This window comes from Nannobrachium achirus (assembly GCF_963921795.1).
Source record: "Nannobrachium achirus genome assembly, contig: SCAFFOLD_199, whole genome shotgun sequence".
Taxonomy (NCBI): domain Eukaryota; kingdom Metazoa; phylum Chordata; class Actinopteri; order Myctophiformes; family Myctophidae; genus Nannobrachium; species Nannobrachium achirus.
The window spans coordinates 46,848-74,012 of NW_027664600.1; the positions used below are offsets into that span (position 1 = coordinate 46,848).

Sequence of the window (27,165 nt, forward strand, 5' to 3'; positions counted from 1 at the left end):
TGTTCGCCATGTCCATCCATGGTACAAGCATCAGAAATTTTGGAGTTTAGACAACAATGAATTATGTGGTTCTACACATTCAGATTATAAACCTAAAACAGTACTCAGCTGCTCTTCTGAAACTGCTATCACACATTTTATCATTCCTGGATTATGTCATACAAACAAAACGATACCTCATATGTTTTGCCTCTTTTAATGGTACCGAGATCTCACCTGTCCCATAGACTACTGTATATGGTAGGGCTGGGTGATGTTATAAATTGATATCACGATTATTATATTTAACTTAAGGTGGCCTTACACAAGCAGATAATCTGACTCAATCTGGATAAAATCCTATAGTTTGCGGAGCCCCCGGTTTTCTAAATTGTGTAGTGTGTGCATGTTTAGATTAACTGGTAAGAGAATCTTAAATGATTATCCTGTGTTATGCTACCTGATTTCAATGCCCTGATTATCTGCTAGTGTAAGGCTAGCCTTAAAGGTTTTTCAACATGTTATGATGATGATGATGATGATGATAATGATAATGATATTGCGACGACTACTAATACTACTACTAGGCCTACTACTATAAAATAAATAAAAAGGCCACTAGAATGAATAAACTGATGTGTATTCTCTTCATTGCAGTGTGAGCCATGGACCCACACCGCAGTTCAACTATAGAGCTGGCCGCTCTTGGTCGACCCTTCAGTCTGGGCATGCTGTATGACTGTCGAGAAGACTTACTAGTGCCAGGTACATTAAAATAATATCTATGGCTGTCTTGTTATTATATAATATCAATTTATCCCTATATTGGCACAGCATGTTGAGGGGTGTCCAGAATACACTCTACCTCCCCCGCAGCTGTCCTTATGGGTGCACCCTGACATAGCAAAGGGTAGGGCGGTAGGCAACCCAGCCTGGCAGAGACTTGCACTAATTTTTCGAATTAATTTATGTTGCACGTTTCATACAAATTTACAGTCATAAAATAAATAAACAAAGACAAAATAACTGAAAAAATACACAAGTTGAAAGAATTTTTTAAAATAAATAAATAAGAATAAAAGCAATTGCAGTAAAGATACGTTCAAATATAAGACACTGGAAAAGTATGAAATAAGGAAGGAAATACATTATTTACACATAATTGTAAACATACAAAAAGAAAAACACATCAATTGAGCTGTTCATTCCATTGCAGGGCTTACGCTGTGGGATAACGAAGATCTGGAAAAGAATAAAAAAATCACACCCCAGCCCAACAGTGATTTCGAGATTGTTGCATCTGAATCAATTGACTGCAAAACTAAAGCTTTGAATGTTGATGGATCCTTGAAAGCAAGTTTATTGTGTGATCTGGTAACAGTTGGTGGCTCTGCCCAATATCTCAATGATTCTAAGACTTCACAAAATCAGGCCAGAGTAACACTAAAATATAAAACTACCACAGAGTTCCAACAACTGTCAATGAATCATCTTGGAAAAGGCAACATGAAACATCCTGACGTCTTTGATTTAGGTACAGCAACACATGTGGTGACAGGTATCCTTTATGGGGCACAAGCTTTCTTTGTATTTGACCGTGGAGTTTCTGATGAAGAGACTCGTCAAGACATTGAAGGTGGCCTGAAGGCAATACTCAAAATGATTCCCACGAGCACAATAGATGGTCATTGGTCTGCAAAAAGGAAAGGCACGGACATTGCACAAGTAGAGAATTTCTCATGTAAATTCCATGGAGACTTTTCACTGAAGAAATATCCGGTGACATTTAAAGATGCAATAGAAGTCTACCAAAGCCTGCCAGAGTTGCTGGGTGCGAATGGAGAGAATGCTGTACCACTGGAGGTCTGGCTGATGCCTTTGAAGGATTTAGACTCTTCTGCTTCTCGGCTTGTCCGTCAGATAAGCATTGGGTTAGTGATGGAAGCTCAAGGTGTCCTGGAGTACTTCAGTGAACTGGAATTGAGATGCAACGATGAACTAAAGAGCCCAGTCGCACAAAAGTTCCCAGAAATTAGCAAAGAGCTGAAATCTTTTCAAGAACAGTGCAACCATTACAAACTGGAGTTTAAGAAAAACCTGAAAGGAAAACTTCCTTTAATCAGAGGAGGTGGGGAAGAGGAAAGTGTGCTTGCAGAGTTCCTGAAAACAAGACACTCTTCTCCTTTCAATAGCAAAGACCTGAGTGAGTGGATGGACTGCAAAGAGAAAGAAATAAACTTCATAAGTTCCCTCACTACGATGATGAAAAACACCAAGATTGTCTCTCCCAAAAAACTTGATACAATCATCCTCAATTCAGAAACCAAGCATGCTGTTTGCTTTGGTTTCACATCACTTCAAACGTCTGAACCATATCTGTCAGCTTTATCAAGTTACTTAAAAGAAACACCCAAACTAGTGAGCACTCAAGAAACTCCAACACATAACCATAATTTAGGAAAGGAAAAATGGTACTCTTCAGAAAGGTCAGAAGTGATGAAGAAGGCAAAGCTTTTCAGTGATTTTTCAGAGGCTAACAAAGACAATAAGAATATCCAGTTCCTCATAATATCTACAACAAATGAGAGTCAAAGGGGAGCAAGTGTCTACCTATATGAAGATGGGTTGTTGGCCAATGATAATTTTCAACCACCTCCAAAACCTGAGAAATTAGCAGCGAGTGACACAACCCACAACAGTGTATCACTCAAGATGTACCCACCGCAATTTGGGGGAGATTATATCAGCCAATACTCTATTGAGTTCTGTATCACTGGACAAGATGGCTGGCACCAACACACAGTATCCAAAGCTGATGAAGTCACAGTGTCCAATTTGTCTCCAAACACAGAATACATGTTCAGATACCAAGCAGTGTTTCCATTTGGCAGAGGGCCAGCCAGTGAAGTCAGTGACCCCATCAAAACATTACCCACAAGTCCACCTGGAAAACTTCGAGTTTCACCATACTCACATGGTCTATCAGTTACATGGGAGAAACCCACTGAGATTGGGGATGGGGTGACTGTGGAGAGCTACAGTGTAGAGTACGCAACATCCACCGAACAACTGCAATGGAACAAAGTGACATTAAAAACTGAAAAGGCCAAAATTACTGGGCTTGAGACAAGGACAGAGTATGCCGTTCGAGTCACATGTGAATGTGGTGCAGCTGGCAGAAGCAGGGAGAGCAGTACAGAGACTGTTCAGACAACAGGTGACTTGAAGTCATTTCTTGAAGACCTGGGGTTGGAGCATCACTACCCAGAGAAGCTATCCCTGAGCGCAATACTCCAGATTGATAAGAAGACCATTACAGATGAACCTGCTACTTGTCATTCAGATCTTGCATGGCATTTTCTGAAAAAGTTAATGATGGTTAATGTAACAGCAAGAAATGTGAAATGTTCACCAGTATCTGAAACAAGCAGTGATGCTTCCTTTGGCACAGATTTAGATCTTGATAGTCTGCTCAACAGTCAGGGCTCAGATTATATGATTCACCCCTTAGACATTGTCTCGGCTCTTTTTCTGTGTTCCAATAGTTTGCTACAGCAGGAAATGGTGTTGAAAATGTCCATGTGTCAGTTTTCAGTACCTCTGCTGCTTCCTGATTGTAAGACAGGTCAGTGTCAGTTCCTGCTTTGGGCCATGAGAAACATCATTAAAAATTGCAGACCTCGTTCGCTTTCATGTCCGAAAGGCTTTGTTGAAGACAGAATTGTTCTCACTGAACTTCCAATGGTGTCTTTTGTAAGACTGGGTGGGTGCTCCTTGTCCAAGTCAAAGATTCTCAATAATCTACTGAGTAATCCACAACAGTATCATGACACTTTTGTTCACCGAGACATGGAAGGTGGTGATCAACCAAAGGCAATATCAGATGGATTGGTTGAAATTAGTTGGTACCTTCCGTGTGGAAACACTAACATTGATATTTTTGGAGAGCCAGTAGCCATAGCTAACCTCCGGGGGGACATCACATCCTTTGAAAAACAATATGAATTTCTTTGCCAGACATCAGCAGCAGTTTTTGTGTTCTTTGACAACTTCAACTCCCAGTTCAAACTACTGAGCAGCCAAAACAACAAAGCACAGCTCTTCTTTGTCGGTAACACCCAGAGCAAAGGTTTCAGTCGTGATGCTCTTAAACAAGTGGCAGAGGAGTTTAACCTGAAAAACAACAACTTCATTATAAAGACAGAAAAGATGAATGATGCAGACTTCATCAAAAGACTGAGAGAAAAAGTCAGCAATGTGGTCAACAGCTCAACAATGAGGATGAAGATGGAGAACATGGCTGCTGTTGCCAATCGACTTGGAATTTCCGTTGACGAGGACTCCCCAGAGTGTCAGGACGCCAAGAGAAATGCAGATGCCATCACCTCAGACATAGAAGACATTCTTAAGTACAAGGAAGTTCAGCTTCCCCTGCAAGGACAGACATTGAAAGAATTAGCTCGTTTGGAGAAGGAGGAGTTCAGGCTTCAAAATGCTGGTGATAAAAGCATTGAAACTTACAAAGGTGAGCTCCGACAAAAGAAAAGAGAACTTAGAGAACAACAAAACCAGCATGGCATGTCAGAGGCCATTGACTCCTTCATAAGTGCATTATCTTGCTCAAAGATAGAGAGGTCTTACTTTTTGAAGTGGATGCAAATGAACCTTGATAACCTGTCCAGAGAAAAACTTACCAACCTTCGCGAACGATACAAAGTGAAAAGTCAGAGTGCCAAGAAATGCCAGAGTTCTGAAAACAAAGATGAAATGAAAGAGCTTGATAGACAACTTTCCAACAGCTCACTGGGGAATGAACACTTCTTTCGTGAAATTGGTCAGTTATATGAGTCTGCAATGTACCTCCCAGAGAAGGGTGAATCACATCAAAAGCTACGCCATCTTCCCAAACTGTGTGCAGAATTGCTCCTTGAAGGATTACCCATGGAGTTGGTGGACGGTGATGCGTCCAGTATTCCTCTGACGTGGGTGAAGGATGTTCTCACTGAGCTAAGTGTCTTGGTAAATCAAAAAGACAAACTCCTAGTCGTCACAGTTCTTGGAGTTCAGAGCACCGGGAAATCCACACTCCTTAACACTATGTTTGGAGTGCAGTTCGCAGTCAGCAGTGGTCAATGCACTCGAGGTGCCTTCATGTTGCTTGTCAGAGTGAAAGAAGACTTCAAAGGGGTTTTGAACTGTGACTTTGTGCTAATCATTGACACTGAGGGTCTGAAGTCACCAGAACTTGCACAAGTGGATGATAGCTATGAGCACGACAATGCGCTTGCAACCCTTGTCGTAGGGCTAAGCGATGTCTCTATAATCAACATGAACATGGAGAACATGTCGGAGATGAAAGACATCCTGCAAATAGTTGTCCACGCTTTCCTCAGGATGAAAGAAGTAGGGAAGTCACCCAACTGTCTGTTTGTTCATCAGAATGTGTCGGACGTATCAGCCCAAGACAAGAACCTACGGTACAGGAATCTACTGTTACAACAGTTGAATGAGATGACTCAAGCTGCTGCCAAAATGGAGAAAAAGGAAGACAACAAGAACTTCACAGATGTGATGGAATACAATCCAGACACTGGTAGTTGGTACATGCCTGGACTCTGGCACGGGAGCCCACCAATGGCACCAGTAAATACAGGGTACAGTGAGGCTGTATATGATTTGAAGAAGAACATAATCCAAATTTTGGGAAGTAGCAGGGTATCTGCTAATGAGATACTAGGCTTTATGAATTGGACAAAAAGCCTGTGGACTGCAGTACAACATGAGAACTTCATCTTCAGTTTCCGAAACAGCCTTGTGGCCGACGCCTACATGAAGTTGTGCAAAGAATTCAGCGAATTGGAATGGAACTTCAAAAAACACATGTACACATGGGTTACACAAGCTGAAACAAGGATCTCAAACTTTGGAACTGTGAAATCTAACATATCAAAGCTGGAAGAGTTACTGGTTCATTTGAACGACGAAGCCGTCAAAGAGCTGTCTACATGGGGGACAAAACTCCTTCTTTATCTGACAGAGTATTTTAAGCAAAAAGAAGGACACATCCATCTTGTTGAGAGATACAGAGAGGACTTCTTAAAGACTGCAAAAAATCTTCGAAGAGAAACTGAGCTCTCCATACGCAATCAACTGGAAATATCTGTTGACCTCAGACGAGACATGATGAGTCTTGACAGAATGAAGGAGACCTTTGCAAAGACATTAGAAGACAAGGTGCTGAAGTTAATTGAGGAATGCCGTAAGAGTGACCCTAAGAGAGAAAATATTTCACTAAACAAACAATTTGATGAGCTATGGGAACAGACTGTTTGTGAATTAAACTTAAAACGGAATGGGTTACAAGCCATTGATGTCTACAGCTATGTCGAACATCAGCTGAGGTCAAACCTAGCGCAAAAGGGGAGCCATGCTTGTGAATTGCTGGCACAAAAAACCCTGCAGCAATGTGGAAATGAGGACTTCAAGCCCTCAAATTGCGGATTCTTTAAACGCAACTTCAATCGATATGTGCGTCGCATTGAAGATCACATCGTGGCTGCACAAAGTCTAGCTGACAGGATTATAAAGGAGTGCACACACTATGTGACTGAGAAAGTGGAAAAGAATACCAATTACCATAACAATTACATCTCGGCGATCCTACACTTGATTGATGACAGGTTGAGTCACAATACAGATGTAAAGACAGATATTGAGTTTGAAGTTGACTTAAAACTACACATTTGTGGAGTTGCAGCTCGAATGTTTCAGGAGATGCACAATGACTTCAGACAGAATAATGACCCGCAGGTTTGTCTAAACAAACAGAAAGACAAGCAGTGTTCTGCTTTTATAGATTTGTTCTATGAACGAGACCAGTGTCAGAAAAAAGCAGAGGAATTCACAAACCTCTGCCTGAGACCTGCAGTGGAAGACTATGTCTCCAGTTCCTTGGGCCTAGACATTGTTGATGCAATGCTGGCAGGCAAAAAGGCTGCTCAATTCAGCACACGGTCATTCTTCCAGTGCTCCCTTTTGAACTACTTGCTGTCAAAGGACAGTTTTGAGACCTATATGAACTACATTAGCTCATATAACGCTTTGGTTCGAAGCTGGATATTTGACCAAATTGTGGAACGACTCAAAGATGGGGATGAGATGTTGGAATTGGAAAAACGACATATAGAAGCAAACATCAAGTACATAACCAGTGCTATCAGAAATGCCAAGGAGAAGAACATCACCTTGGAGACATTTGTCCAAGATATTTGCAATAGAATCGGCGATAAATTGGTTATTCCAAAGGATGCTCTGAAAACTGTCTTGATCCTGAACAAATCAAACCTGGGTGATTTTGTTAAGTGGCTTACAGAATCTGTGGAAGAAATGGGACAGACACTTAGGAAGACATTTAGAGAAAGAAACCTGCCAGCAAAACTAAGGTCACTTGATGTCAAACCCCAGAACGAGCTGTTCAACAGACTCTTTGGATGTGGGAAACAGTGTCCATTCTGCAAAGTGCCTTGCGAGGCAGGAGGCCAAGGACACAAGGAGCACTTTGCCTCAATCCACAGACCAACAGGTCTTGGTAATTGTAGTTTTAAAAAATCAGATGAACTTGCAACCGATATATGTTCCTCTTTAGTGTTAAGTGAGACTACATTCTGTTGTTCTGAGACAAAGGGTCAGAATCACCCTTACAAAGAATACAAGAAGATTTTTTCCAGCTGGAAAATTCAACCCGACCAAAGCACCGAGGCAACAGATTACTGGAAATATGTGATGGTGAAATTCAACAATGAATTTGCAGAAAGATATCAAGCAAAACCTGCTGATTTCCCTCCAGATTGGATGAAGATTGACAAAACACAGGCACAGAAAAGCCTCGGTGTGGCCTTTAATTTGACCATAGCTAAAACACTGTCTAGTCCGTCCCTGCTATCATTGAGAGAGTTTATCAAAAACCTCTGAATAATCAATAACCCTAACCCTAGCCCCTACAGACTGGATACTTTTTCATTCTTTTTTTTTTTTTTTGTCATATGATCTCCACGTGGACGTGGTCCACAGAGTCCCGGAAACAAATGATGACTAATGGTTAGTGAATAGCTGGTATTGACTTGGGTGATACCAGAAGGATTTAAGATCAAATGAGCCATGCCTTGTGTTTAACCAAATAATCCTTTGCTGGCTTTGACTGCATCACTCTTGGATGTAATGTGCCAACAATTAAGACAAAAATATATTGTGTTTACCAGCCGAGTTTGACTTCCATGAGTGACCACACCCATTCCAAATGTAAATAGGCTACAATCTTTCTGTAAGCTTAAGTGCTTCTTTAATCATATCCTTGAAAACATATTCTAATCAAGATGAATAAAACATTATCTTATATCATCTTGCAGTGATGCCATGCCATGAACATATTGAAAATATTTCATGGAAATATGTTATTGTTTTTGTGTTCATGAACCATCTGAAGCATGTTTGTTTGTGCTATATGAAAATCAAACAATTACTTGTCTCTACCTTGAGGGCACCGTGAATAAAGAGACCAAATCAGATTTCTGCCTGTTTTTAATGTTTCAGTGTATCAAGGTCTAAAGTAAACATAAATACCATCTCATTATAGGGTGTTTGACATTAGACTTTACAATAATCATCTTCTTACATTTGTTTTATGTTACAGTGTTTCTAAAACCAACAAAAATATGAATGTAAAAAAAGTCCAGCTGAAGGTGTGAGGAGGAATGTTTGTGTGTGCATTTGGATGAATGTTTGTCAGGGGTCATCAATATGTCCGTACACATAGCAAAGACTGTTTTAGATTTATTTTTTACACACTTCCATGTTGAACCGACCAAATCTCTTTGTTCACCCACAGTATCTATATTCAATCTCAACACAGTACTTGCACATATTTATTCATGTGTGTTGGGTATGCACAGAGTTAAGTATGTGTAGGTGTTTAGTCTGCAGCCTATAACATAGAAGGAGGGGGGACCTGCAGCAGTCGCTGTGTGTGTGTGTGTGTGTGTGTGTGTGTGCGTGCGTGCGTGCGTGCGTGCGTGCGTGCGTGCGTGCGTGCGTGCGCGTGCTGGATGAAATCCAGATATGTCCATTAATTGAGGCCCAAGCACCTGTCAAACTGTACAGTTCTAGTGGAATGTACCGTACAGTGTGTTCCTGGCCACAATGTACAGATGAGTGTAAATAAATAGAAGAATTAGTGTGTACCAATGTATTATGGGTGAACTGGTCCTTTAAGTGTCAGATGGGTGATAGATCATTTTGAATATTGGAGTATTTTAATAATCTATCAATGGATTATGTGTGGGCTTGGGCTCATGCTGTGACCGACAATAAGCCACTTCCGACCTACTTTGGATCAGTGGAACTAATGTGGTATATTATGATGTAGACCTAACCCGATGTCAGCAAGTCACTTATAACCTGGAAGTCACATGTACAGCCAATTAACCATGGGTACTGTAGTCTATGCTCTAACTGCTGCAGTATATTCTTAGATCCTAGTATCGGTATCACAGTGAAAACAAATGTTTCAATGTTTTAAAGGAATATTTCACTTAAAAAAAGAAGGGAAAAAAGGGAGCACCTGGGAAAATATTCAAAGGTTTTCACACATTTTCAAGAATAATAATAATAAAAAGAAAAACAGATCTACAAGCTCATAGCGTGGCACGAAGTGACACACAATGAGCTTGTATATCTGCTACTTTTGAATATCCAAAGTATAACATATGGTTAAAGTGGTTAAAATATAAAATGACAAAGAACTTAGTGAAGGTGTCATTCCTAACATTTATAGCCTTTAAAATGTCAGCATTGATCCATGGCTCTGTTCGTGCATTCACCCTGACTAGTTGATTAGTTTGTCCACCACTGATCGAAACAACAGTTTAAAACACCACCATGCATTATCAACAGTCATGCATTTAAAAACAGGGTAGGCTACCAATCATTGTTGCTTAACAAACTCATATCGTCACTGTTGTAATTCTTGAGAGTCTGATATTCACTGTATTATGACAATCAAAGACGGATCTCTCAACCTTCCGTGTGCCAACACATGCGTGTGCAGAAGATAATTGGGTGATCACTGAGGCCATAGTCAATAACACGACTTTTGGAGTTACAGACCGATAAGGGTCCATTCCAGGAACCCCCTCAAGAAACACTGTGCCTATTTGTTTAGATGTACGGTATATGTAACCTTTATCTGACCAACAACATTTGTTTGTATGTACTGTACTGTGTCCATGTGTCTGAGCACTTTGCTGCAGGTTGCATGCTCTCACACAAAGCCTGTAGAGAGAAAGAATATTGCATAATACCAGGTCAATCAGTGTCATATGTCTTGTACACACGAACAACAAGGAACTCAGTTCTCATGTATTTTTCAAATCTATGCTGCTCGGCTATAGGTAGAAATTGAAATGCATACATTATTATTATTATTGTTTTTATTATTACCCCTATCGTTAAATCGGTCCACGAAGCCGAGGTCCTAGGGCTGGTGTACACGACAAATTTCCAAACCCCGCTGTGTGTTCCCTGGGGGCGTGAAAAATAAGGGGGTGGGCTCTACATGTCCTCTGGGACCCCATCTACGTATGGACACCACTTGTTCGCCCATCCGTCTTACGGATGCTTTTTTATTCCATTTTATTTGTTTTAGGGTCCTATCTTGCAGTTCAAGCCTATTTCCACAGGGTGGCAGGCTACTTTCCCAACCTACTGGAGGTGAACATGCAGGGGCGTCAATTGGGTATGGCAAGCTATGACAGCTGCCATACCTTGGCTACAGGGGGGAAATAATTAAATGTACTTTTCATCGTGCCTGTTGCTAAGGTATGGCAACATGATTGGTGTCTTGCAAGACACCAGTCATGTTGCCATACCTTAGCCTTTCCTGAACTGACGCCGCTGTGAACATGTGTACACAGCCAGCATATTACTCAATGCCAAACTTTGCACACACACTCCTTGCCTGCCAATCCACAACCTCCACCCCTCCAGGGACCCCCAGGGCTTATCTCCCGATTAGGACACTTTCCAGCATAGTGACATGCAGAACAAACTGTCCATATAGTATGGTTTACATAAAAGTCAGTTGTCTTTCACACACACACACACACACACACACACACACACACACACACACACACACACACACACACACTCACATATATATATATATACATATATATACATATATATATATATATATATATATATATATATATATATATATATATATATATATATATATATATTTCATTTATTTATTTCATAAATATTTTTCATCACAATTGGGTTTGTGGGGAGCCATCCCTGCTTCAAGCTGTCACAGCACGGCACCAACACTTCAAACTAGTTAAAAAACCCAATACAGCAGATCTACAAGCACCTCACAGATCTACAAGCACCTCGCACATGCCAGGGACAGAGTAGGTTGGCCTGCATAAGCCTTGCTGTCAACACACTATACTACACCACTCAGGCCACCAAGCCAGGTGTGGTCAATTAGTGCCTTCTTTTGATCAGTGGCTTCTGCTTGATGAGTGGCACCAGTCTGTCTTTGTTCCCTGGTCAGTCAAGTTCACTGGGAGAGAATGTTTCAGATCAGTGCAAGTGTATTTGTTTTCCATTTGGACTTACTGTGTTTTGTTGGTACAGTATGCGTGCGACTAACTAATATTTCTGATAATTCCAATTTGTTTGTTGTTTAATTAGCCGGATTGTGAATGCCCTGCATTTTTCTTTCATCTTTAGAACCACACGTGTGTAAGAAAACAGAGTGGTGATCATTTGGTGTGGGTGAAGAGAAGAAAAACATTTCATTAAAGGAGTAGTTCACCCCCAAAGTGACTTTTTTTCTATTGAACTCAAGTCTCCATGGCGTGAGTAATACATTGAAAAAATAAGTCATTTTGGGGGTGAACTACTCCTTGAATGTCAGTTTTGTGGTGTTTTGACTGGACACCCTGAGGATATTGCCAGATAGATAGACAGACAGACAGACAGACAGACAGACAGAGAATTGTAGGCCTTGCATTTATTTGACTTGGTTCCAACAGATGGCGAAAATAGCTAATCTTCAAGCTCACAATGCCTCACTGTTTGGACAAAGAGTTGAGGCGTTACATTTTGTAAAACACGGCCTTGTGAAAATAGCAGATCTACATGCTCACAACACCTCACAACGCAGGGCGGCGTGAGCATGTAGATCTGATATTTTCACAATTTCTGCCCCTAATATTTAATTTATCATTTTAAAAGTATTAAAAAGTCCTTAAATTGTCTCTTTAGAAATGTGCAGATAGCCTCTGTATACTGTTGAGTGGAAAAACAATGTTTCACATTAAGCTAAACATTTGGGACCACCCAAGATCATTTGGAGACCCCTCTAGGGGTCCCATAGTTGAACCACTGACTTATAAGGGGAGTATGGAGACCCCTCTAGGGGTCCCATAGTTGAACCACTGACTTATAAGGGGAGTATATGAGGCTGGATCCGTCTGGAACACTGCACTAGGCTCTCGCCAGCTCTGTAGCTCTCCACACTTGAACAGTTGTGTCCTTAAATTCAATTATAATAATTAACCCCTGTATATACGGGCAATAGTTTTACATGACTTTGTGTACACAGCCAATAGTTTTACATGAACATGTTCAGGCTTTAGTACTGTACTGTCTCGTGTAGCCCAACAGAGCCCATCACAGCACAACACGGCCCACCAGAGCCCAATACAGCCTACCAGAGCCCAATAGACTCCAGCAAACCTAAGTCCAGCCCAGTCCTGCCCAATAGGAGTATAGACCAGGGAAGGGGGGTAGTTAGATGACTGCACCAGACTCCACCAGGCTGCTCCATGCTCCAGCCAGCTCTGTAGATCCTGTGTACACGGCACTCCTAACTCGAAAGGTCAAGGAAAAGGGTCGTTTTAGGCGTCAAAACAGGCCCTTTGTCCTTAAAATGAATAAAAAAATCAAAAAAATATGTTTTGTTTCAGGCAGGACACACGTTTCATATTTGAAGCATGCCCGATCTGATGGAATGGGTTTCGTGTCTCTCCGACACTTTGAACCCTTTACGATTGCGAAAAAGACACCGAAACCCGGATTTTTGTCCTTAAAATCAATTAAAAAATCTAAAAAAATCTGTTTGTTTTACGCAGGAAACACTTTTCATATTTGAAGGATGCCTGATCCGATGGAATGGGTTTCGTGTCTCTCCGACACTTTGAACCCTTTATGATTGCGAAAAAGACACGAAATTTGCACGCCACCAACACGATTACACATTCTTTCGGATAAAAGACACTTATTCTGACTTACTTTTTGACGCTGAATCCAACAAACCCGGTCTCGTGTCTCTACGACACTCCTAACTCGAAAGGTCAAGGAAAAAGCCACTGTGTACACAGGCAATAGTTTTACATGACTTTGTGTACACGGCCAATCGTTTTACATGAACATGTCTAGGCTTTAGTACTGTACTGCCTCGTATAGCCCAACAGAGCCCAGCACAGAACAGCACAGCCCACCAGAGCCCAATACAGCCCCCCAGAGCCCAACAGAGTCCAGCAAACCTAAGTCCAGCCCAGTCCTGCCGAGTAGGAGTATAGACCGGGGAAAGGGGGTAGTTAGATGACTCCACCAGGCCATTACTGTCCAGATCTGGCTTGAATAGGCCAGACCAGGGTAGACAGGACTGCACCAGACTCCACCAGGCTGCTCCAGCCAGCTCTGTAGATCCTTGCACATGCGATTAACCACTGTGTACACGGGCAATAGTTTTAAGTTTTACATGAACCCTCAGAGGGACACTGTGGGCTTATCAAGTGGTCCATGGCCGGTTCTCAAAGTGAGGTCGGGGGGCCCACAGTGTCCCTCTGAGGGGACACGGCACAGACCGTGTACACGAAGGGCAGGAGCAAGTGTTCAAGTCCCATAGAATCTATGGGAAATGTACACAGGCGTGTACAAAGTCACCAGTAGTTTTACATGAACCCTCAGAGGGACACTGTGGGCTTATCAAGTGGTCCATGGTCGGTTCTCAAAGTGAGGTCGGGGACCCTCAGAGGGACACTGTGGGCTTATCAAGTGGTCCATGGTCGGTTCTCAAAGTGAGGTCGGGGGACCCTCAGAGGGACACTGTGGGCTTATCAAGTGGTCCATGGTCAGTTCTCAAAGTGAGGTCGGGGGACCCTCAGAGGGACACTGTGGGCTTATCAAGTGGTCCATGGTCGGTTCTCAAAGTGAGGTCGAGGGACCCTCAGAGGGACACCGTGGGCTTATCAAGTGGTCCATGGTCGGTTCTCAAAGTGAGGTCGGGGGACCCTCAGAGGGACACTGGGCTTATCAAGTGGGAGCACAAAGTTGGTGAGGGGGGTACTAGCTATAGTAGGATGATCAGGCTTGTCGAGGCCAAAGGGTGTACTAGAGTCTTAATAGGCACCATTAGGTTGTTCTAGGCCGTTGTCTGCCCTTTAGCTGCTCACACAATTGAGACCAAACACTGTGTACAGGAGCCTTAGTTTGTGTGTACATGACCAATAGTTTTAAATGGATATTTCTAGTCCATCGCACACCGCTGCCTTGTGCACCCTTGGTTGGTTCGTCTTTGTTTGGGAAGGAGGGACTTTGAGGATGTACCTCACTTTGAGAACCGACCATGGACCACTTGATAAGCCCACAGTGTCCCTCTGAGGGTCCCCCGATCTCACTTTGAGAACCGACCATGGACCACTTGATAAGCCCACGGTGTCCCTCTGAGGGTCCCTCGACCTCACTTTGAGAACCGACCATGGACCACTTGATAAGCCCACAGTGTCCCTCTGAGGGTCCCCCGACCTCACTTTGAGAACCGACCATGGACCACTTGATAAGCCGACAGTGTCCCTCTGAGGGTCCCCCGACCTCACTTTGAGAACCGACCATGGACCACTTGATAAGCCCACAGTGTCCCTCTGAGGGTCCCCGACCTCACTTTGAGAACCGACCATGGACCACTTGATAAGCCCACAGTGTCCCTCTGAGGGTTCATGTAAAACTACTGGTGACTTTGTACACGCCTGTGTACATTTCCCATAGATTCTATGGGACTTGAACACTTGCTCCTGCCCTTCGTGTACACAATCTGTGCCGTGTCCCCTCAGAGGGACATTGTGGGCCCCCCGACCTCACTTTGAGAACCGGCCATGGACCACTTGATAAGCCCACAGTGTCCCTCTGAGGGTCCCCCGACCTCACTTTGAGAACCGACCATGGACCACTTGATAAGCCCACAGTGTCCCTCTGAGGGTTCATGTAAAACTACTGGTGACTTTGTACACGCCTGTGTACATTTCCCATAGATTCTATGGGACTTGAACACTTGCTCCTGCCCTTCGTGTACACGGTCTGTGCCGTGTCCCCTCAGAGGGACACTGTGGGCCCCCGACCTCACTTTGAGAACCGACCATGGACCACTTGATAAGCCCACAGTGTCCCTCTGAGGGTCCCCCGATCTCACTTTGAGAACCGACCATGGACCACCTGATAAGCCCACGGTGTCCCTCTGAGGGTCCCTCGACCTCACTTTGAGAACCGACCATGGACCACTTGATAAGCCCACAGTGTCCCTCTGAGGGTCCCCCGACCTCACTTTGAGAACCGACCATGGACCACTTGATAAGCCCACAGTGTCCCTCTGAGGGTTCATGTAAAACTACTGGTGACTTTGTACACGCCTGTGTACATTTCCCATAGATTCTATGGGACTTGAACACTTGCTCCTGCCCTTCGTGTACACGGTCTGTGCCGTGTCCCCTCAGAGGGACACTGTGGGCCCCCCGACCTCACTTTGAGAACCGGCCATGGACCACTTGATAAGCCCACAGTGTCCCTCTGAGGGTTTATGTAAAACTTAAAACTATTGCCCGTGTACACAGTGGTTAATCGCATGTGCAAGGATCTACAGAGCTGGCTGGAGCAGCCTGGTGGAGTCTGGTGCAGTCCTGTCTACCCTGGTCTGGCCTATTCAAGCCAGATCTGGACAGTAATGGCCTGGTGGAGTCATCTAACTACCCCCTTTCCCCGGTCTATACTCCTACTCGGCAGGACTGGGCTGGACTTAGGTTTGCTGGACTCTGTTGGGCTCTGGGGGGCTGTATTGGGCTCTGGTGGGCTGTGCTGTTCTGTGCTGGGCTCTGTTGGGCTATACGAGGCAGTACAGTACTAAAGCCTAGACATGTTCATGTAAAACTATTGGCTGTGTACACAAAGTCATGTAAAACTATTGCCCGTATATACAGGGGTTAATTATTATAATTGAATTTAAGGACACAACTGTTCAAGTGTGGAGAGCTACAGAGCTGGCGAGAGCCTAGTGCAGTGTTCCAGACGGATCCAGCCTCATATACTCCCCTTATAAGTCAGTGGTTCAACTATGGGACCCCTAGAGGGGTCTCCATACTCCCCTTATAAGTCAGTGGTTCAACTATGGGACCCCTAGAGGGGTCTCCAAATGATCTTGGGTGGTCCCAAATGTTTAGCTTAATGTGAAACATTGTTTTTCCACTCAACAGTATACAGAGGCTATCTGCACATTTCTAAAGAGACAATTTAAGGACTTTTTAATACTTTTAAAATGATAAATTAAATATTAGGGGCAGAAATTGTGAAAATATCAGATCTACATGCTCACGCCGCCCTGCGTTGTGAGGTGTTGTGAGCATGTAGATCTGCTATTTTCACAAGGCCGTGTTTTACAAAATGTAACGCCTCAACTCTTTGTCCAAACAGTGAGGCATTGTGAGCTTGAAGATTAGCTATTTTCGCCATCTGTTGGAACCAAGTCAAATAAATGCAAGGCCTACAATTCTCTGTCTGTCTGTCTGTCTGTCTGTCTGTCTGTCTATCTGGCAATATCCTCAGGGTGTCCAGTCAAAACACCACAAAACTGACATTCAAGGAGTAGTTCACCCCCAAAATGACTTATTTTTTCAATGTATTACTCACGCCATGGAGACTTGAGTTCAATAGAAAAAAAGTCACTTTGGGGGTGAACTACTCCTTTAATGAAATGTTTTTCTTCTCTTCACCCACACCAAATGATCACCACTCTGTTTTGTTACACACGTGTGGTTCTAAAGATGAAAGAAAAATGCAGGGCATTCACAATCCGGCTAATTAAACAACAAACAAATTGGAATTATCAGAAATATTAGTTAGTCGCACGCATACTGTACCAACAAAACACAGTAAGTCCAAATGGAAAACAAATACACTTGCACTGATCTGAAACATTCTCTCCCAGTGAACTTGACTGACCAGGGAACAAAGACAGACTGGTGCCACTCATCAAGCAGAAGCCACTGATCAAAAGAAGGCACTAATTGACCACACCTGGCTTGGTGGCCTGAGTGGTGTAGTATAGTGTGTTGACAGCAAGGCTTATGCAGGCCAACCTACTCTGTCCCTGGCATGTGCGAGGTGCTTGTAGATCTGTGAGGTGCTTGTAGATCTGCTGTATTGGGTTTTTTAACTAGTTTGAAGTGTTGGTGCCATGCTGTGACAGCTTGAAGCAGGGATGGCTCCCCACAAACCCAATTGTGATGAAAAATATTTATGAAATAAATAAATGATATATATATATATATATATATATATATATATATATATATATATATATATATATATATATGTGTGTGTGTGTGTGTGTGTGTGTGTGTGTGTGTGTGTGTGTGAAAGACAACTGACTTTTATGTAAACCATACTATATGGACAGTTTGTTCTGCATGTCACTATGCTGGAAAGTGTCCTAATCGGGAGATAAGCCCTGGGGGTCCCTGGAGGGGTGGAGGTTGTGGATTGGCAGGCAAGGAGTGTGTGTGCAAAGTTTGGCATTGAGTAATATGCTGGCTGTGTACACATGTTCACAGCGGCGTCAGTTCAGGAAAGGCTAAGGTATGGCAACATGACTGGTGTCTTGCAAGACACCAATCATGTTGCCATACCTTAGCAACAGGCACGATGAAAAGTACATTTAATTATTTCCCCCCTGTAGCCAAGGTATGGATAAGCCCACAGTGTCCCTCTGAGGGTCCCCCGACCTCACTTTGAGAACCACCACGGACCACTTGATGAGCCCACAGTGTCCCTCTGAGGGTTCATGTAAAACTACTGGTCGTGGACACCACCTAGGGCCTGTGTACATATGGCTCTCTGCTGCCCCCCATTAAGAAACTATAGACGGCACAGACCGTGTACACGAAGGGCAGGAGCAAGTGGTCAAGTCCCATAGAATCTATGGGAAATGTACGAAGTCGTGTACAAAGTCACCGGTTGGTCCACGAGCCATAGTTTTTTCCATTGTAGCTCCCTACAGTGTACACGACTATGATTATTACCCTTATTATTATTACCCTTATTATTATTACATTATTATTATTATTATGGAATGGTTTGATTGCTGGCTTTGCAGAGTACAGACAGTGTTACTTGAGGACAGGATGAGATCAAATTATGTCAGCAATATGTGGAAATGGAACAATAAAAATATGATAGCCAAAACAGATACCTAATTATACGATGTAGTCAGAAACCAAACAAACTGTTCTGTTGCAGGCTCATGAAATCTCTTGAAGGCAATAAGTTATGGAATGCACAACATTTTATACAGCTGAATGAAGGCAAGTTTGAAGTTGTCCTTTTTGGCTCCTGTTTGACTCTGTCGCAATGAACACCAACCGTCTTGGCAACCTGTTCTCACAGCACCTTGGCCTGGCCTGTCAGGGCCTGTGTTGCGCTTGTTCCCCGTCACATTGCTGACACCACTGAATATATTTGTTTGTAATATATAGATTAAAGTAGATGTGTAAACATTATTCTGAGTGACGGTGTTTCGGAAAGGCAGTGTTTCGGAATGGCGGAGTTTCAGAATGGAGACCTGTCTTGAAAACGCGGTTGAAAACAATCCGATCACAAAAAATGAACTGAGGAGAGGGCATAAAATGAACCTACCTACCTACCTTTAATCAGTGGTGTCAGCAATGTGACAGGGGAAAACACAAGCGCAACTCAGGCCCTGACAGGCCAGGCCAAGGTGCTGTGAGAACAGGTTGCCAAGACGGTTGGTGTTCATTGCGACAGAGTCAAACAGGAGCCAAAAAGGACAACTTCAAACTTGCCTTCATTCAGCTGTATAAAATGTTGTGCATTCCATAACTTATTGCCTTCAAGAGATTTCATGAGCCCGACTGCGCCTTAGGCAGAACAGTTTGTTTGGTTTCTGACTTCATCGTCTAATCAGGTATCTGTTTTTATTGTTCCATTTCCACATCTTTCCATAACTTGATCTCATCCTGTCCTCAAGTAACACTGTACTCTGCAAAGCCAGCAATCAAACCATTCCATAATAATAATAACAACATAATAATGAGGGTAATAATAATAATGTGTGGAAATATTGTGAAATGTCATTGAAAGTTAAACATTCAAACAAAAATAAATTGTATATTATTAAACAAAAACTGTTTCAAAACAGCTTAACCCTGCAAGGCCCATGCAGCAATGCTTTTTGGCAACATTTACAGTATGTTTTATCAAAAAAGAAAAGATAAATAATTAGTTTTCCTGTTCTTTTTTCACCTTAACGTAACCATTGGATCCTATTGTTTAGTATTACAATGCCATTGGCCACGATATATATTTGCATATGAATACTCCCCACAGGGCTGACATTCACACAACTTCAAGATCTCTGGAGTCCAGAGTCTGGACGAACAACATCTCACTTTTTCACTGAAGCTATTCCTCACAAAAACATAAGTAAAATGTCTGTAATAGTTTTTTTGGTGATCATTAGAATGTCAAAACATGTACATATGTTATTATTGTGAAAAGTATCCCCAAAATGTAAATTAGAGCATGATTTATGATTTATGATTTATGGCTATAAAACCTTTAAACATTACATTTTCCTCTGAATAGGACTCCTACAACACCATCTGATTATTTATTTATTTACTTATTTTGCAAGTAGAAATTAATTCGGGTCTTGCAGGCCAGGGTTAAAGGGGAACTAGAAAAATATTGTTCCTTCGAAACAATTGTGGGCTCGCTTCAAGCCAGAAAACAATGGCTATAAAAGCACAAAATGTCAAGATCGCAGGCAGTGCTCTCTTTGACGTTACTGACGTCAAAGATTGGTCCATTTTGTTCCAAAAATGTGTTGTGCAAAAGTTGACCCGCTGGTGGCGCTATAACAGGCCAATGTGAGAAGGTTGGTATCTGTTCCTTGACCTATTGGGAATGTGCTTGCAAGATTTCACGCACATCCCAGGCTGTGTTCATGATTTGAGGTGTTTTTGGCTTTGGCCACTTTATCGCTGCTTGCAGCTATATTTATTATTATTATTTTATAATTTTTTTGTGTGCACTTCATAGGCATGTTAGATAAAGGTCCTTAGATTGCGTGTAGAATGTTTCATGCAAATTGCAAAAAAAATCCTAGAATAAAAACGGGTTTAAGCGTTTTACAAACTGCTCAAAATTATATAGTGCCCCCCTTTGGCCATTTGGGGTAAGATTGGTTTCAGTGATATTTGAACTAACCCTCTACACTATTTTGTCATGAAAATGTGACTTTGCATGTATGTTTTAGAGGCAGAAGAAGAATTTGCATAAAAATGCAATATTGTTTGAATTATTTAAAAAAGCATGTTTCAATGTTAAAGAAATCCGATCTGACAGATCTTTAGATATCGGTCCAAAGTTCACGTAAAAAAAGTTTTGTGCACGTGATGCGAAAATTCCAGAATAAAAGCGGGTTTACGCGTTTTACAAACTGCTCAAAATGGCGGATAATTGAAGGGCGGAGCTTACTTAACAACGACACAGATGTCTTCCGCTTGAGTCAAAGCACGCGTGTAACAAGTTGCATGTCTTCAAACGAAACGAGTCATGACTTATGCCCGTTTGAAGTTTGAATTTTCAGACGCTTCGTATAGCGCCCCCCTTTGGCCGATTGGAATAAAATTGGTTTCAGTGATACTTTGACTAACCCTCTACATCTTTGCCAAATGCCATGAACGTGTAACTTTGCATGTATGATTTAGAGGCAGAAGAATAATTTGCATAAACCGCAATATTAATTGAATTATTAAAAAATAATGTTTCACAAAAATCTGGTTGATCAATCTGACCGTATTGGTCCAAAGTTCATGTGAAAAAAGTTTTGTGCACTTGACGCGAAAATCCCAGGAGGAGATAGATTTTTACTGTTTTTCATATAATTCCGAATTGTGGGAGACCTAAAGGTCAGAGGTCAAAAGTTAGAGGGTAAAAGTTGTTCGGCATGAGGAGACGCATAAGTGTATAGAGGTTTCATGGCTGTATGTATAACACAGCATGAGCTATACCTGTTCAAAGATCGCACTTTCGAAGGCTTCCTACAGCGCCACCATTTGGCCGATTGCTATAATAAATAATAGCACACTTCGCCACTGTAAGCTGAACACATTGATGTTTTTATTTTCATTTTCTCACTAAGTATGTAGGAGTAGAAAGGAACCGAAGTTTTTTGATACTTGATATAGTATGACTGCCTGCCTGATAGATAAATAATGACAATATCTAGAGTGTGCTCGCCTTATAGGCGAGCCCACAATTATACCCTATAGGGTGATATTGTAGTTTGTTATCCACTTCAGAATCAGATGAAAAACTGCAGCAGGGTAAATGTGCTCTGTGCTATGTGATGCGAGAGTGTGGTCTAGTCAACAACTCAGGACTCCTGAAACGCTGCCCTCCATGCTCTCCCGTCTAGCATCAAGGTCTGAAGACTCACCACCGTAGTCCATATACTTACCATAGCACTTGTCTATCAGGCTTATGAAAAGGCTAAAACGTAATTTACATAGCATTTTTATATAGACTAATGCCAGGTCATCTGTGTGTATAGCTTCAATGTACAGATTATTGATTTTTGTATTCCTATTTTAAATAGGTGGTGCGCTTCTTGCCTTTCCTGGCTTTGCCCTGAGTTGACTCCATAGTGTCAGTTTGCTTGCCTCTAGCTCCAGGTGCCTAGCCTCCGGAACCCAGGTTTTGTTTCAAAGGGGAAAAAAGCCTGGGTATAAGCCCCCTCTTTATTTCCTTAATCTATGGTCCCCCCTCTTCTGTGTTGCCTAGAACTGGAGGATTGATTTTGGGGTTTGTATTGTAAAGTACAATGTGTGATGTCATCAAGTTGTGATTTGCAATACAAACCCCAAAATCAATCCTCCAGTTCTAGGCAACACAGAAGGGGTGGAACTTTTTTTTTTATTTCCACACAACTCCTCTAAGGTATATTAATGACATAGTTCAATATTGAAAATGGGTGGTCTTCCCCTTTAAGAATAAATAACAATTAGGACTACTCGTGATGGAGGACAAGCGACAATATCTTAAATGCTGTATGCGGTACTATAGGGCCTTACAGGGGCAGGTGGTTGAGGGGCGAAGGTATTTGCATGCAAAACATCTCCCCCCTTTTCACAGCCTAATGTTGGTATGCTGTAAACTACAGTACAGTACCTCTGTGCTTCATACATATAGGCTCATACCTCATGCAAGTTCATGTCATGCCACTAAGTGTCACTGACAGGCTTTCTAAGAGTATGAAACCTGGGCCAAGAATCAAACAAAAATAAAGTGTTTCAACTGGCCAGCCAAATGGGGTATACAGTAGGTACGTGGTATGTGTCATATTGCACCTTAATGTATTCAAGAGGTGATTGTTTATCGTTTATTGTACCTGGTCCCTGAAACAAATAAATAGCCTAAATGGAAAATAAAGAAAGTGCAAGTCAACTAACTATTTGTTTAATGTGTAGAATGTTTACGTTAAACCTGTTGAGGAGATGAAGATCATTGCTGATGTGGAGATGGAGGTTGTTGTTATCCCGACAGCATGATGAAATTGAAAAATATTTTTTAATTTCCTCTCTGTAAGCAGTCTCATAAATGTCCATAATCAGGCCTCCTAATTTGGACTGAAAGGCACTGTAGCGATAAAATTTAATATTGTTATTATTATTGTTATTTTCCTACACAACACTATATTATGCATTACAGCACAAGCTTCAGATATCACCCCATGCCAAACTTAACCAAATTAATTTATGTCAACCACTTCATTTTCGTAGAGAAGAGCACTAGAAAGCGTCTGTCATTTGATTTATGTTTTTTTCTTGCCTAAATGTGTCTATTTGATAAGACTTAGGTAAAATCATTATAGGTGATTTAATGTTAAAATGAATATTATACACCTCAGGTAAGCCACCAAGGCCTTGGAAATGTAAATGGTGCAGCATCCCCTGGTGGATAGTAGAGGACCTGCACATAATACAAGTTATCTGGGCCCCAAGCCCCCGAAACTACCGCCCCGCTCCTGTGTCATTCCCTCAGTGACAATTTGCCCAATCACACACAGCCACAGCTCTTAAGATGTGATCCACTTTTGTAAACTCTTTCCACTCAAGAGACAAACTTGAGGATGTAGGCAGCATCAAAAATGATCCTCCATCTAATGTGTCTAGTGTCTACTTATATGGAGCCAGGTTAATTTTGCTCTGTTATGAACAGCAGAGAACAGCAGAAGGGTTTCATAACGGCTGATGTGGGAGACAACGTGACATTGTACTGTTTAGAATGTCTAATTTCTCTTTTGGGTCACAGGCTAAAACTTTTGGGAAACATTGGCCTTGGCCCTAAGGTATCCATGGACAACACATTTACAGTAAGCGGGATGATATACAGTAGTGCCACCGCACACACTGTTATAGAGACAAGCTTTAAATCCTATACTATTATGAGAAGACTGCATCAACTGCTGTTTAGTTATAGTTCAGTGTGTGTGTGTGTGTGTGTGTGTGTGTGTGTGTGTGTGTGTGTGTGTGCGTGTGTGCGTGCGTGCGTGCGTGCGTGCGTGCGTGCGTGCGTGCGTGCGTGCGTGCGTGCGTGCGTGCGAGTGTGTGTGTGTGTTCTTACATTTGTGACCTACTGAGGACCAGATGTCCTAACAAGTATAGTAGAATTGGAAAGAATAGGCAATGTGAAGACCGATAGCAGGTCCTAATAAGGATTAGGGTTAGGTTTAGGGTTTGATTGATTGATTGATTGATTGAAGACTTTATTAGAAGTTTGCATAGGAAAAGGTACAGTTTCATGACGGTACAGTTCACTGGTACAAGGTCTACTAAAAGGAGATCCATGAAAAGACTAAGCTTATTTCCACTGGAAACCATTGAAGTATCTCATATAACATTGAATGACAGACAAATAGAACACAGTACTATGCAGTAGATATGTAAAGAAAAACAAAAAAAAACAGTAAGTCTAAATAAACAGTATATACAAAGAAGGGGCAGGGGAGGGTAGGGTTGGGCTAGGTTAGTTTTTTACCAGTTGCGAATGGCTGCTGCCTGTAAGTGATTCTTCAGGGCAATTTTAAAGGATGCTAGTGATCCACACTCCTTTATGACCTTCGGTAAGGCTTTCCACATTTTGGTGGTATAGCAGAAAAAAGAGTTTGACCCTTTGTTGGTTTTGACTCTGGGTTGAAAGTGATCTGTGGCGCTGCCTCTGGTGTTGTAATTATGGACATCCTTAATGTTTATAAAGTATTTTGACAGGTACTTGGGTATCATAGTGGTGTAGTGTATCTTGTACACCAGGCCCATTGCAAGTTGCTGGTTAGGGTTAGGGTTAGGGTTAGGGGTTAGGTTTAGGGATAGAGGTTAGGGTAAGGCCACAGGACTTGCATAAAAATGAATGGTGTGTGTGTGTGTGTGTGTGTGTGTGTGTGTGTGTGTGTGTGTGTGTGTGTGTGTGTGTGTGTGTGTGTGTGTGTGTGTGTGTGTGTGTGTGTGTGTTTGTAGACATGTAGACCTACCATAAAAGTAAGTCTAAGGTCTTTTCACACAAGAAGCAACTGACGTAATAATTCATTTTCAAACAGAACCCATTCAGTTCCAGAAGTTTCTCACTGCTGGAGTGATGGGAGTGGTTGGGCCTTAATTTGTCTTTGGACATGTCACCCCAATATATTGAGAGAAAAGACCTGTATTTCCCTGTAGAGTAGAAATATTATGTTAAATATCGTCCATTGATCAACCCTAGAGCTGTCAACCAATCTGCCTCATCATAGCCTATGCTCATGCCATTGTAACTTAACAATATTCTCTGAGGTTTCACAGTACTGCAGTCTGGCATACAGTAGTAGACAAGCAGCACAATGACAATGTCACCAGAGTGGAGCTGCTGAGATGCTGGAAAGTGAGGGTCATATTTGCTTTCCATCACTGGAACACTTCTAAAAGTGTACTGGGCATTACAGACTTTGTTGTCTAAAAAGTCCTCGCTCCAATGCTGCTCAGACACATTTTAAAGCTAACGCTCTGTGGTAGAAATATTTATAGAGTAACAAGTATACAGTCTAAATCTAAAGTCTAAATCTCACAAGGCTACTCATTTAGCTGTACCTGCAGCTGTCAATCTAACAGCTGAGTTCTCTCCCCCACCTATGCTTGCTCTCTCACTCTGTCAGCAAATCTGTACCCTGGGTAACTATTTGTATGTTGTCTTTATGTTTAGAACATATCCTTATAAGACCATGTTAACATGTTAGAATAGCATCTTGGACTATAAGAGCTGTATGGTAATGGTACTAGGGAGGTCTTCTGCCCGACAGGGCAAAGCTCTGGCCAGCAGGCCAGAGCTCTCTGATGCTGATAATGCTGTTTCTCCGATGCTGAATCTTCTTCAATAAATGGTTGACTTCACCCTGACTGGATATTAATATTTTTCTATCATAATTGGCGTCCCTGGGTGGGCCAATATTTCATCTTTGCCATAGATGGATACTTGGTCAAAAGAACTCTGGGGTGAAGGAATTTTTTTGGAAAGGAGATTAATCAACGAGTGCCACGATCATGGCCGAGGGAGGAGGGCAGACGGCCTGCAACATGAGGACACCGCAGGCCGTGACGACAACAGTCCCATCCACACGACAACAGCAATGGTGACCGCAGCAGCGTCGGAGGACAACGCGACGGAGGACGCTGTGCGGGTGCGAGAGGTGTCTGCGACGGCAGCGGACGGCTCAACTCATCTCATCTACAAGAATGGAACGTCGCGGATCGATGTATTCTGTGAAGACAGCTCCAACATCATGGACAGAGGGAAGCTTGCTGTTCACTAACAAGGAAAGCAAGCCTACCACCAAATCACACAGATTGACAGCAGAGGTGACGGAATCGACACCACGTCGAACACCAACAGACTTTTGCCACAGCAGGATACCAAGCCAAGGAGACACACATGCGGTGTGAGGGCCACTGGACGCTGGACCCCACCAGCCCAGTGGAGAACGCTGAAGCAAAGACATTAACCGCCACATGCCATAAGCCAAATGAAGATGGGAGGAACGGAGAGACGCCATGAAGACTACAACTACTATGTGTTTGATATTAAGCTGAGTAATTTATATAGGAATAATATTAGCTAAAAGTTGATATCTAAAATATGAGTCAACAAGGCATTTGCCACTAATGTGAGAATATTTGTTTTTATGGTCTACATTCTGATATTCCAACATAAGAGTTGTCGCAGCTCTGCATGGTGACTAAGGGTCAAGGAATGACTGAGTCAGATGAGAGTGGACATGCGGGCTCTTGATTTTAGAAAACAGAATTTCAAAGTACAAACAAATATGGATTCACATTTACTAAATTCTAGCTCTCTTATATTTCAGTGTAAACAAGCAAGCCAGTTGGTAATGTTATAAAACATAACATAAGATACCAAGAACAAGTCAAGTTTGACTGAATGTAGGACTAGAAATACCTTGCATGATAGAAGGTGTTTGCCGTATATAGAACTCGGACGTGTAATACCTTAAGTCAAAGGTGTTAGCCGTGGAACGCGGACGTATAGCTATTTAACATATAGCTATCATGTGGAAATCATGAATGAATGAATTAATTAATTACATAGCTATATCAACATGTAATTGTCTGACATGTCTATTGATTTGGCACTCTATAAATATCCTGTTGTATGTAAATGAATAGATGATTCATTCACAAAAAAAAGGATGGAATGTGGTAGAAATATTTATAGAGTAACAAG

At 42.2% G+C, this 27,165-nt stretch overlaps 1 protein-coding gene across 1 annotated transcript; it reads left to right on the forward strand.

Annotated features, from left to right (window-relative positions):
* Positions 1 to 644: 644 nt before the first annotated feature.
* Positions 645 to 26,236, forward strand: LOC308280901 (interferon-induced very large GTPase 1-like; the record flags this gene model as incomplete). Its single annotated transcript, XM_080755208.1, has 4 exons — positions 645 to 744; positions 1,196 to 7,867; positions 21,818 to 21,824; positions 25,942 to 26,236. The coding sequence occupies 4 exons, from the start codon at positions 645 to 647 to the stop codon at positions 26,234 to 26,236; spliced, it is 7,074 nt and encodes a 2,357-aa protein (XP_080611334.1).
* Positions 26,237 to 27,165: the final 929 nt, after the last annotated feature.